The following is a 13335-nucleotide window of genomic DNA, read 5'->3' as shown; positions in this document are numbered from 1 at the left end:
TAAATTTTATTGACAAAATAAAAAAACCTTCATCCATAATAGAGGAGCCTAACTCCCTCTCTATATTCGTTTTTGCTTATTCCCCATTGATTCTTCATGAGAAATATTAGATGACCAAATATATCTTGCGTCGAATTCGAATAAACTAAATCATCTGAGATTAGGATGGTAGTCGTTACTCTCTTTTTCTTGTATTAAAACTTGCAACCTATCGTTGTGTAAGAAGCTCAAAACTCCAATTCCACTTTCTTCTTACTTCCAGACAACCGGCACAATTTTGTTTCATTCTTCTAGTCCAAATGAGAACATTTATTCACACATAATTCACCAACACAGAATTGTACAAAACTTGGACCTTAATCTCTCAGCCTCAAGACTTCAACTTTGACCATTAGATTAAAACCTTCAAACTCAATTAGTTCAAAAAAAATGCATTCACGCAAGCACGATAATAATCAATCACCCAGTACAAATAAAATCACATAAAGGATGTACTAGTAGTTTACAATAGGTCAAAGGGGAACAAATTAAGTAAGATCATCTTCCTCGAGCTCCTTAGCCTTCAATGTTTCCTTCACTCTTAGAAGAAGTGTTGTCCTCCAAGCATCCTGTGGAGTGAAGATATTTAAGTAGATTGTAGAAAATCGGTGTAAAATTACAACATGGTAATACGTGCTCAAGTCAATTAAGCATCCAACTATGAATCCACGAAGCAGTGATAACAAAAAGAATTAAACCACCTTATAGATAATTTCAAGATTGAGTGTATTTTAGAAAACCAGATAAGCAAATGAATTCTATTGTTTTATTAAGTCAGCAGCCTCAGGCACCATTACTATGTGTAGCACTTGCATAGCCACTGCAAGTGTCAAATTCTGCTTTCAAATTCAAATGCCAATGCATTAAGTCAAGCTTGAAGGTCAGTAAAGCTACTTCTGTACTCAAATGCATCTACTGCCCCATAAATTATAAGACCTGCACCGTCTTCCCATACAAGTTTATCCTGACAATCATACCCTCTACCCTCCTTAAAATCAATATTTTAAAAAAAAATAAAAACAAATCAGGGTTCAGTGCACCGTCTCCAGTCCTCAATTTCATCCACTTCCCTATACCTTAACTTGCAAAGAATCTAGGTCTCCTTCAGATAAACATGCCTTTTGATATACTCCAACAGTGAGAATACTGGTGGTCAAACCAAAGAAGAGTTATTTGCTGGTATAAAACGCTGCTAACTATCCTAAGCTAGGAAATATATCCAGATATTTGCCATAAAACCAAAATATAGCAGTTAAACATGAGTGGTTATGCTACAGTTACATAAAACACAAAAAAATAAATTAAGCACCCTAGAGAGAGAATGACAAGAATATTCAACCTATAGCACCAGATCAAAAGAACCCAAGGTCAGATACTGCTTCACAAGAGTTGGTGAAGATGCTACTAGCTTACGGCACTGAACGACAGCTATAGTAGTTTGTGTCACCAAAACACATGATTTTTCTTTTAATTGGTACAAAGGTGTCAAGAGTTCAAGATTACCAGTTGTGTCATGCTATCATACTCTTTGACAGCATCAGTGAACTTTGCAACATCTTCCTCATCAATTGCAGCTGCCAAATCCTGTTATTGGCAAAAATACTCCCAAATTAGCTCTTTACTGTCATATTCAGAAATTACATGTACGATAACTGCGAAGCAACAAGTATAAGCACTTGAGTGAAATCTTATATTGTCTTTGGCACTTGCGTGACTGTACCTCAATATGATCATTTGCAATACTAGGAGGTAATTAGCAATAAATGCATTGGATCATGTGAAATATGATAGCAGTTTGTAGATTTGATATGATGCAAACTATTTTCACAAAGACCAGAGCCAACAATTATCTAAAAGTGAAGGGTCAGGAAGCAGGAGAGAAAATAACATGCATAGGCTGGAATATGCAAGCTATGACATACCACTAGCAATTTGCATTCGCGTGTCCCTGAAAATGTTGGATCCAGCTCCTGCAGATAAAGATGCAATATTTACTAACTGAAAGCATGTCTGTGGATAGAAATCTTCGTGGCTGAAAAAGAAACCTGATATCGCTCCAATGCATTGTTGATTGCAACAACATCACCTTTACAAAGTTGGCAAATGCCAGCATTAAGAAGATGCCCTCTAACTCCATACTTCAACAAGTTGTTATTGACTGAGTGACGTGCAATCTCCTCAAAGATCTCAATTGCTCTCGGATATCTGAGGAAATAATGTCGAATTTGTATGAGAACAAACCAATTCTTATAATATATTGAACAATTAGAAGCTAAAACAACAGCTTACAACAGCTTATAACTTTATTAACACCGTGAAATATGGGACTCATCAAATGCCATTTATTCACAGTTACACTCATAATTCGGAAGTGATAACCTTCTCCTAACTACTGATATTGACCCATTTTCTATCTTTCCTGTTTGTTTCATCCATAATAAGAGATTGATTTCACCATCACTCCAACAAGACCAGATAAACCTCAAAGATTTGACAGAGAACTATGCAATATCTTCCAGTGCTGAGCAATCGCTCTCACGACATGATCAGCATTGTTTTTTTTTTCCTTCTGAAAATTATATCACTTCCTAACTACAATGAATCTTACTTTTCTATTTGAGCAGAGAATTGTGCAACTTTCTGCTTGCACTGATTTGCAGTTGTTGTCACATCTTCACTCTGGAAAAGATCAGCTGCCTTCTCGTAGTAACTAATGGCCTGCTCCAAGTTTTGCTCTTGCTCATATAATTCAGCAATTTCCTGCACACCAAGCAAGTTATATCTCTTTCAAACAGTGAAACCAAGCTTCCTATGGATACTTCAACTAAAGTATCTGCATTTTCTACAATCATTTTGCCGTGAGGATCACATACGACATTAATAAGAAAGTGACAGACACAAGACCAGTCACCTATCACCTTTCTTGGTAATATAAGTTCAACCGGGTAAGTACATAAGACAAACAAAGCATTGAGCTGACAAGAACATATATTTAGAGCATGTGCTCACATGAAGAGTCTGATTGAACACAAAAGAACAGCCCTCTAAAACATCAAAGACCACAGCTAGATTTTATACCTTGTAATATCTTGCAGACATATTTAGCCTCCCAATGTCCAGAAACATGTTCACTGCCTGCTCTAAACACGATATTGCCTCTGCAGGATACATATATACAGAATTCAATTTGTTTAAGCCAAAGCTAAAGATGACTAAAGAAGAATGGAAAAATAATAACAATGTGATGCTTTTCAGAAAACATTCTCGAAAATGATGTGACATTTGAATTACACTGCATATGATTTTAGGAGCAAAATGGACATGAATATAGTAGAATGGATAAGCCGGATAAATATAATCAACCTCAGCTAATTTGGGTTGAGGTGTAGTTGATAGATTGATTATTGATATATACTATAATGATCTTTCTTTTAAGCATGAAATTCACTAAATAATGGGCCACCACTCTACCCATATCTACTTAAATACCAAAACTTGATTCTCCACTTGTGATGTGTGCTTATCACAGATCCTGCACTGTACCATATAAGACAAAGGGCTCACCCTCTACCTTTCCCAGAACCAAAGCCCCGGAAGCAATATATTGTTCTGACTCAGAATCGATTAAACAAGTGTGCGTGTACGTAATGTATGCGTGCCTGTGACAATCTCTCCAGTCTCTCTCTCTCTCTCTCTCTCTCTCTCTCTCTCTCTCTCTCTCTCTCTCTCTCTCTCTCTCTCTCTCATCAGTACTTTGCTTTGCAGGTGTTTAGCAATATTGATGGTTTCAATTTCTAAATATGACCACCAAAACCTCCAAAAATGAAAGAAATTTAACTGTAGTTTCAAAATTATGTGTTCCAAGGAACATCCTTGGAATCTCTCAAAGTGTTTTTTATTTTTTTTTTGACAAGTACTAACTATCAAAAAAATAATATTTGTCAATGTGGCAACAACCCTCATATAACTCAACATATTTATCTTATGAAATAACAAACAAATGTGAGAGCATTAACATAAACTATCAATTAAATGGGAGTGCACTATCTTACTTTCATTGAATTCAACAAAGTTATTCTTTTAGTATGTTATATCATAAATGATGCTATGTGTAAACTTTTATGCATAGTATTTTGTAGATACTCTTGATATTATGCATTAAAGCATGAAGTTATGAATAAATACAATAACTTCTTTTTCTTTGTAACAATGTAATCATTATGTATCTTATATACTAATCTAGTAAAGTTACTGCATTCAAATATTTAACATAAACTCAAAATAGTTTCCAAATGTTTCAAAAAAGTTTCTTTTTTAATTAATTTGAGACTTAAAAAATTCTAATCATGCCTATATCCAGAATAGTTGGCACCTGGCAGTGCAACACTCTCCAATCTTTTTAACATCCTTATTATAAATTACAAATTGAAAGTGTCATTCTAATAGCAAAAAGAATAACCTCACCCATAAAGGAGAGCATCTAGCAGCTTACGGATGGCAGAGCAACTACCTTGGAACAATGCCCAGACCCCAGTTACACTGGGTTTGTTGTTGTTGTTGTACAAGATAACTAATATGTATTTGATAAAAGCAAAACCTCTAAGAAGTTCCTAATGAAAAGAGGATTACACGTAGAGCAGGGCGCACTTGCATCAACAGATGTTAACTTCATTTGGAGGGGTTCTTTTCAAGCATGCAACATAAAAGGGCTGGTTTGAATCAAATAAGTGTTCCGTGACTTACAAACCTTTAGTGTTTGACTTCTTGTAGCAATGAGCAGCATCAGCATAAGCATTAGCAGCCTCATGTTTGCTATCCAACTGCGAACATAAAGTGAAACGACTTTCAAGAACTGAAAAAAGGAAAGAGTGTCAATGAGAGACGACTCACTACAGGAGGATCAAACACTTACCTTAAGATGACAATTAGCCAATTTAACATATACTGCTCCGGCTTGATCCCCTGAATTAACCAGGAAGTAAGAAATTAGTATACAATTTCTTACCATGCAACGAGGCTGATTGAATCTATGAAACAGTTTTCCCTGAAGATCCTTCAGACTTAAGACCTTGCCTTTATTAAGAAATTTATTCACTTTTTCTGACATCGAAGCAATTATGTCCATCTTATACAAGTTTAAAAACTAATTGAAGAAAACGCTTTTTTTCTTTGTCTTTGAAGTATCTCTTTCCATTTCTAGAATTAATTCAACCAAGGAAAAGAGACAGCGGAATCATCAAAATCAGCCTATACAACAAGGTAGAAGCAAGAGTTATAAGCAAGTTATAACACAACCAAGTGCTGCATGTCAAAAGGAAGATAAAATCTGCTCACTGAAAACTCTCCTTACATGAATTATGAATAATGATGCAGCTTATTAAAAGATCAAAATAATACAAATGCCGTTCTTTTTTTATGCTCCAACAGTTGTTTTATAACCGAGAAATCCCCGGGGGCAAGTGGAGCACGGTTCTAACTCTGTGGATAATAGGTCGCCCCTCACCCTTCTCCACTCATATACCAGGCTTTTGACTACGGCAAGCTCCAAACTTTTGATGTGCCCCTAACCCACACATCACATGTTGCACTCTTAAAACTAGACCAAAGTCGTGGAGGCAATGCTCCAACAATTAACTAACTAATCAAATCCAGCAAAATTTTACACAAATTTCTGTGCTTGCTCATGGTCGAATATGTCTACAAACTAATTACTTGGACCAAACAATCATCCTCATAAGGAAGCTCATTTAATGAGAAAATGCATAAACAATCATCATCAAATTTCCGGGTTTTCTCACATATTCATTTGGATTCACCTCCAATTCAAAATTAGAAAAAGAAAATAAAGAAAGCAATCAATATCACCGTTTACAATAAGATAGATTGGTAAAAATAAGAAAATTAAAATCTTAAAAACAGAATCGGAGTCGGTCACCACAGTACTAGATCTTAATAAAATGATAAATCGCGTGGAAAAGGAAAAGCAGAACTAACATGATTTGGCGAGTTTGAAGCAATTGCCAGCTTTATCGAAGAGATCAGCGGCGTCTTCGTGTTTGGAGCCAAAAAGGCCCCATCCGCTCAGCTTCTTCTCTGCCTTCTTCTCGAAATCTTCACCTCTTGCGATTTGATCCCCCATTGTTTTTTGGTCAGCACAAAAGGGCGATCGATAGCTGTCGTTTGAAGTAATCTGAAAATGAAGGAAAAGGGAAAGAAAATAATGCGGTGGCGATGTCGAAAAAGTGACCGGTTTTAGGAATAGAATGGGCTTTGATTTTTCTAGGCCTGCCCCTTTTTGTTGGGCTTGGAGACCAGCAGAGAAAAGTATTTACCGTCCAGACCCCAAGATATAATTTAGTGGGCCCCAGTAAATTTCTAAGAGCAAAATACAAACTTAGCCGGTTGGTCGAAATTAATCGCACTTACTAGCCAAAGAATATATAAAGTATGTTTATGATATGTATATAATACAAACATATTTATATATTTTATTGACTATTATTTTTTGTGAGCGGATAAAAATATAAATTTCTCAAATTTCAATCGGCTCTGAGGCAACTCAATAACTTTGTAACATATTGGTCATCCAAGTTTGTGGGAAGACAAAAGTTCTTATTTTTCGAGAGAACTTGATATGTTTGGTCAAGCTCTTTAGGACAAAATAAGTACTTTTGATTAGTAACATAAGTTATTTTCATAAGCTAAAAAAATAGTTTTTTTTTCCCATAATCATATTTCAAATTTTGTACAATCACAAATTAATTTTAAAAGTTTAATCAAACATGCTACGATAATTTGTTTACCTATATTTTTCTATTATATATAAGTGGCCAAAGTGTGCTAACACAGTACCAATAAATTGTACCAGCAGTCATTGTAATTGTAGAGTAAATTTGACTTTATTTTATTGGTACATAGTCAACATGTGTCCTACATTTCTACAGCTAAACATGTGTATTTTTTGCAGCATAGGAAACATACTATTTTAGGGGTCTCCGCTTCAGCGTTCAAAACACAGAATCAGCGATTCACACAGTTTCTTCCAATCTCAAGTCTCTACAATTCTCTTTCACCTTCGCTACTCTCAAGTGTCGTCTACTCTCTTTGGTGAGTTTTTCAACATTCTCTTTCTTCTTTGCTCTTTCTATATGGGATCTCTCTGCCTTTTCTTTTGGATTTAACTGTCTTTTCTATTCTTGTAAGTTTATTGCTATTCTGTCTCTATTTAGGACATCCAGTTGTTGTTAATGCAACTTTGGTGAGTCTCTGGTCTTCTACTTTTTTGGATAAATTTGTTATTTTTGCTGGATTTCTACCTGCATGTCTATAACATTATTTAATTTGTGGATGCATGTTTGGAATAAGATATATTTTTGCAAATTTGGGATATTTGATGAATAAAAATCTTATTTTGGGCATTCCTTCTTAATTTCCCTTTTCCCTTTTTCCCTCTGATATTATGTCCAATATTTTGACTAGTGAAGTCCATCTCATATAAGCATAAGCCTACTTGCAAAGTAGACTTTGTTGGCAATATTCTTTGGGACCCAAAAATATTACATTGTCCATTTAGATATCATTTGTACAAGTTGTATCTTTTCTTTTATAACTAAGAGGCCAAGATTTTTTTCCTATAAAAGGAAAGGTCATTAGTTCATTTTAAATACACCAACAAGACTTAGAGTTTCATTTCTTGTTAATTCTCCTCCTTTAGTAATTGAGAGTATTTTGTAAGAGAGTTGAGTATTGAAAAACACTTGTGTGATCCTCTTTCTTTGGAGTGATCTTGTGAGTTTATTCTGTCGGGGGCATTTGGTATTAATTAGAGTATTTACTCTAATTTTATACACTCTTTTGTACTCTTATTGCTATAGTAAATTTGCTCCTCTCCGCTTGTGGACGTAGGTCACACTGACCGAATCACGTTAAATTGGTGTCTTCTTTATATGCTTTAATTGTCATTGTTATCAACTTGCATTGTCTTTGTTATTGTCATTATAGCATTTTTGGCTAAATTTTGCACTACCTGAGTTTCTGATCCTAACAAATTGGTATCAGATCCGAATCTAACCGGGTTAGTTTAAATAGCCAAAATGACTCTAACAAAGACCTATGTTGAGAAATTTGACCGAAGTGCAAAATTCAGAATGTGGTAATTAAATATGGAAGCTATCCTAATTGAGGATGGCTTAGACTTGGCGTTGCAAGAAAAAGAGAAGAAGCCGGATAAAATAACGGACGAGGAGTTTGTCGTCATAGATAAAAAGGCAAAATCAGGTATCATCTTAAATCTCTCAAATGAGGTTTTACATGAGGTTTCTATAAAAACCACATCCAAAGGTATGTGGAAAAAATTAAAAACCTTATATATGAAGAGGACGGTAGAAAATAGACTTTACGTGAAGCAGAAGCTTTATACAATTAGTATGGGTGAAGGTACCTCTATTCTCTCTCATCTTGACACCTTTGATTCCATTCTTATGGATTTGAGTGATATAGATGCTGAAATTAAAGATGAGGATCAAGCTGTGTTACTGCTTTGTTCTCTACCCCCATCTTTTAAGCATACCCAAAAAAAAACTTTTAAGCATATAAGAGATACTATGCTTTATGCAAGGGATAATATATCTTTTAATGATATTAAATCTATCTTAAAATCAAAAGAACAGATAGATAGTGATATTACTGGGAAGCTTGTGAAATTCAAGCGGAAGTTGGCTTGTTTGTTAGGGGCAAATCCAATTCTATATCCAGATACAATAATTTAAAGTATCGTTATTGTCATAAGAAAGGTCACATTATCTCTAAATATTATAAACCAGTGTTTTAAAAGGCGTTTTCGGGGTGAGGCTCACCAAAAGCGCCCCGAGGTGATGGTGCGGGGCGAAAGTCTCAAGAGGCATACGCCAAACAATTCAGGGCGTATGCCCAGCAATTCGGGGCGTACGCCTTTGTAGCGAGGCGTAAGCCCCAGAGACTTTTTCGAATTAAAATAAAATTTGTTGAACAAGTCCTTCACAAAATACCCAAATTCTCAAAAGTCAGCTTGTAATTACTCAAAAGTTTTTAAAAGGAACTGAAATGTATTAAATTTAAAAGTAAAGACCTTTTTTATTTATTAAAGCCCTAATTTATGGTCTTTCCCAATTCTTTATCTTGTTCGCTAGTGTGCTAATATTTTATAAAACAACGAATATGCAATTTTCTTTACAAATACAAAGAGAACTCGATCCTCCTTCATAGCAGCAAGTTCAAAGTTCAAATTGTAGGTTAGTTATCTTTTTTGTTCTTCCATATAGAAAATTTTAATTCTGATGATTCCAATAGCTCAGTATGGTAATTTTGGACTTAGTAGCGTATCTAGAAAATCAATTGGAGGTCCGTAGTGGAATTAGGCTTGAAATGCTGAAAATTAAATTTTGAGAAGTTTGACCGGGAGGTTGACTTTTTGATATCGGGGTCGGAATTCGATTCTAAAAATTGAAATACCTCTGTTATGTCAATTGTGACTTGTGGATAAAATTTGAGGTCAATTGGACGTGATTTGATAGGTTCCGACGTCCTTTGTAGAAATTGGAAGTTTCAAAATTCATTAGGCTTGAATCTATGTGTGATTCGTATTTTTAGTATTGTTGGATGTGATTTGAAGGCTCGACTAAGTTCGTATAATATTTTAGGACTTGTTGGTATATTTGGTTGAGGTCCCTGGGGGCTCAGGTGAGTTCGGATGCTTAAAGGATCGAATTTGGATTTGGAGGAGGAGTTGAAGCAGCTAGGTATCTGGTATGATCGCACCTATGCGAAAAAGGGCCGCATGTGCGAGTTCGCGGATGTGAAGCATTAGTCGCAGAAGAGGAAATACATGGGCTATCCAGGCACCGTGGGTGCGAATTTTTTTTCCACGGGTGCGAAGACCGCAGGCGCGAAAAAAACATCGCAGGCGAGAGAGTTTTGCCGCGGGTGCGAATACTGCATGCGCGAAGAAATCATCGCATGCGCGGACATCGCGTTTTGAGCTTTTACTATTTTTGGGCATTTCAAGCTCGGGTTGGGCAATTTTATAGCAAGGTTTTCACGGAAAAACTTGAGGTAAGTCCCTTGTGATCATTTCTACTATATAATATTGAATTATCATCGAATAATCCAACTAGATTACATGTTTTTGAGGTGTAAATCGGGGGTTTGAACTTAGGGATTGGAAAATAAGATTTGAAGATTTGGAGGTCGAGTTGAGATCGAATTTTGGTAAAATTAGTATGGTTAGACTCGTGGATGAATGGGCTTCCGGATTTTATAACTTTTGTCGGGTTCCAAGACGTCAAATTTTGAGCTAAATTTCGGATTTTTATGGGAAATTAGTATTTTCTTATGGAATTAATTTCAATAAATTTTATTGGTTGAATGGAATTAATTGTGGCTAGATTCGAGGCGTTTGTAGGTCAATTCACGAGGCAAAGGCATAGCGGAGTAAAAAATTATATGGTTTGAGGTAAGTAACGCTTCTAAACTTGGTTCTGAGGGTATGAATCCCCAAATTTGGTAAGATATAAATTGTTTGGAGGTGACACACACGATAGGTGACGAGCATGTGGACGTGCACCATATAAATTATGTCTTGAATAAATCCTGTGCAGTTGTAAAATTAATGAATCATGTTATTATCTGAACATTCTCCACGTGTTAGAGATATTGAGCTGAGGCTTCTATTAAAGGTCATGTTTACGCTAGGGGATAAATTACCCTAGGGCTAGATTGGCCTTATACTGTACTTAGTGACCGACTTTCAGTCCGATGTGTATATATTTACAAGATGGAATATCTCTGGGTCGGATTGGCCATCAATAGTACCAAGTGATCGAATGATTTGTGACCAGTATTACATGAGGTCTTTCCACTGAGATGTCAAATTCCTCATATCATGCAGTATTGATCTATTTCACTTGTACTGAGTTTAACTATTGAACTTGAAAGCATGCCTACATTTCTTAACCATTATTTATACTGGATTGTACATGTGGAGCTCATCATTGCTTTCAACCCAAAGGTTAGTCTTGTTACTTATTGAGTTAGTTGTACTCATACTACACTCTGCACCTCGTGTGCAGATCCAGGTGCTCCCGGATACGGCGGCTGCTAGATTTCAAAGTTAATTCTGTTGGGAACTATCAAGGTAGCTTCTTGACGTCTGCATACTTGATTCCCTTCCTGTTTAATTATTGTATGGTTCTATATTTTTAGATAGTGATTTTGTCAGCCAGGCTTTGTATTCATATTAGATGCTCATGTACTCAGTGACATCGGGTTTTGGGAGTGTTTATATATGTATTTGTGAATTTTCTTCCGCTGAATTTAATCATTAAGTTTTCAAATTTAAAAGATATGGGAGTTTATTGAGATTGTCGGTTTTCCTAGTATTGAGATAGGCGCCATCATAACAGGGAAGATTTTGGGTCGTGACAAGTTGGTATCAGAGTTATAGGTTATATAGGTCTCAAGAGTCCTGAGCAGGTTTAGTAGAGTCTTGCGGATCGGTACGGAGACGTTTATACTTATCTTCGAGAAGTTGCCGAACCCTTATGAAAAATTTTACTTTCTTGTATTCTATCGTGCGGAATCGATTTAGCTTGAAACATAACTCTTTGAATTCATTCCACGCATTCGCGTGCGCATGTGAGTGCTTAGTGTCAACTGTGCATCGCTGGCTTGTGATTCCATGAACGAGGTTCGAGATATGTATTCTGTGTTTTGGTGGTGGGTCAGTCTGGAGGACTTGAGGCCAGGGTTAGACCGCACTTAAGCTTGGTGGCTTGAGTTGTAACGTGTACATTTGGACTCATATGTCCGGTAATGTCCCTACGAGTGGAATTTATGGCTCGATGAGCGGTGGAAATAGCTTTGTGATGAGTATGATGTGACTGCGGGATGTGTTAGGACGATTCGAATATGACGAGGAGTGTTTCCTTTGAAAAAAAGGGGGGTGCTTGATTTTCGTTTTGATAAGACGTACAATCTCGAATATGAGTGTTTTGAAGGATCTTTCACGTTATTAAAATGGGACAAATTAAATTCTCATGTCTTGTTAATGAGTTTTGACTCAGAAAGATTAAGTGATTAGATAGTAATTGTGATTCCGAAAGGGTATAACAAGATGCCAATTTGAGGTTAAGCAGGTGCGTTATCCCCTGCGGAGTAATCTACGTAGGTGTGTTCATTATAATGTTGAGTGGAGAATTTTTTTTCTGCCAGCGGGGCGTATGTGTTGACGTTTGAATTTGAATCTGGTCGAGAAAGTTGACTTGACTGTCACGAGAATAAATGCGAACTTAGCAGATGATTGAGGTATTTTATGGTAGGTGTTGCATAAGCTTGAGAAGAATTTTTATTGAATTGACTGTAATATTATGGTATTAATAAAGTATGGGTATTGTGATTTATCGAATGTTTTGTTCTATGGCTTTGAGCCAAGTATGGAAGTCTGCTATCTACGATGTGATTGCACGATTATATGCGGTATTGGTTGTCTGAGGTATACTTGTTGATTAGTTATGACTTGCAGAGGTTGAGATCGGGGATGACTCGAGTAAGAAAATTTCTTGAATGCGGGTTATATTACACTTTATGAAAATATGAAAAAATCATGAAATGATTAAATAGTTATTTTGAAGGATGTAGTGCGCACGAAGTATGGGTTTGATTGGTGGTGTTAAGACAAGGTGACTTCTTTAGGGGCTGTTGTGCTAATGGGGGCTTGTGTCTTTCGGCCAGTTCGGGCGGTGCTATTTAGATTTGAGCATAGTGGGTGACTTTCGAAAGGGTTATAATGGATTCAAAATGTATAAGTGTCAATTAAATTTTTTTTGAAATTTGTATATCGCCAGAATCGGTTATTTGCACTGGATGGTGCGGGGCTTGCGGTAATTCTGTATGACTATGGATTCCACATTCCAGTATAAGAAGGGTAAAAGAATAATTTTAAATTCATAAGGGGTATTTTCAGAGTGGGTATTTCGGTTGTGGTATTTATAGGGGTAATTATGATGTGGTGAGACTCTACAGATGTTTTGGTGGCAATATTCTTGGGTTTCGGTGACCTACGTGGTTTGGTCGAGTTAGAGAAATTTAGTTCTAATAGCTTGATTATGGGTAGATGGATTTCAAAGTGTTCTTGATGGTTTCTACCATGGTTTGAACCAGACATTTTCTACTAGTGTGGGAAACGTATTGTGTATTGAGATTTCCTCCTGGAAGGAAGCAAGATGAAGGTTTTTAACTTACCGAGTATGTAATTTGCTGGTG

At 36.2% G+C, this 13335-nt stretch overlaps 1 protein-coding gene across 1 annotated transcript; it reads right to left on the bottom strand.

Moving 5' to 3' along the window:
• Nucleotides 1–415: 415 nt before the first annotated feature.
• On the bottom strand, nucleotides 416–6268 carry LOC107795501 (alpha-soluble NSF attachment protein). The gene is made up of 9 exons (XM_075252141.1): nucleotides 6034–6268; nucleotides 4952–5001; nucleotides 4787–4859; nucleotides 3118–3197; nucleotides 2648–2799; nucleotides 2085–2244; nucleotides 1962–2009; nucleotides 1543–1623; nucleotides 416–608 (listed from the first exon to the last, which is right to left on the bottom strand). Exons 1-9 carry the CDS (start codon nucleotides 6176–6178, stop codon nucleotides 528–530), a joined length of 870 nt encoding a protein of 289 aa, XP_075108242.1. The 5' UTR covers nucleotides 6179–6268; the 3' UTR covers nucleotides 416–527.
• Nucleotides 6269–13335: the final 7067 nt, after the last annotated feature.

This window comes from Nicotiana tabacum, chromosome 4, assembly GCF_000715075.1.
Source record: "Nicotiana tabacum cultivar K326 chromosome 4, ASM71507v2, whole genome shotgun sequence".
In the NCBI taxonomy this organism is placed as follows: domain Eukaryota; kingdom Viridiplantae; phylum Streptophyta; class Magnoliopsida; order Solanales; family Solanaceae; genus Nicotiana; species Nicotiana tabacum.
Note: the sequence above shows the minus strand (reverse complement) of the source record. Positions and strands in the feature narration are given on the sequence as shown.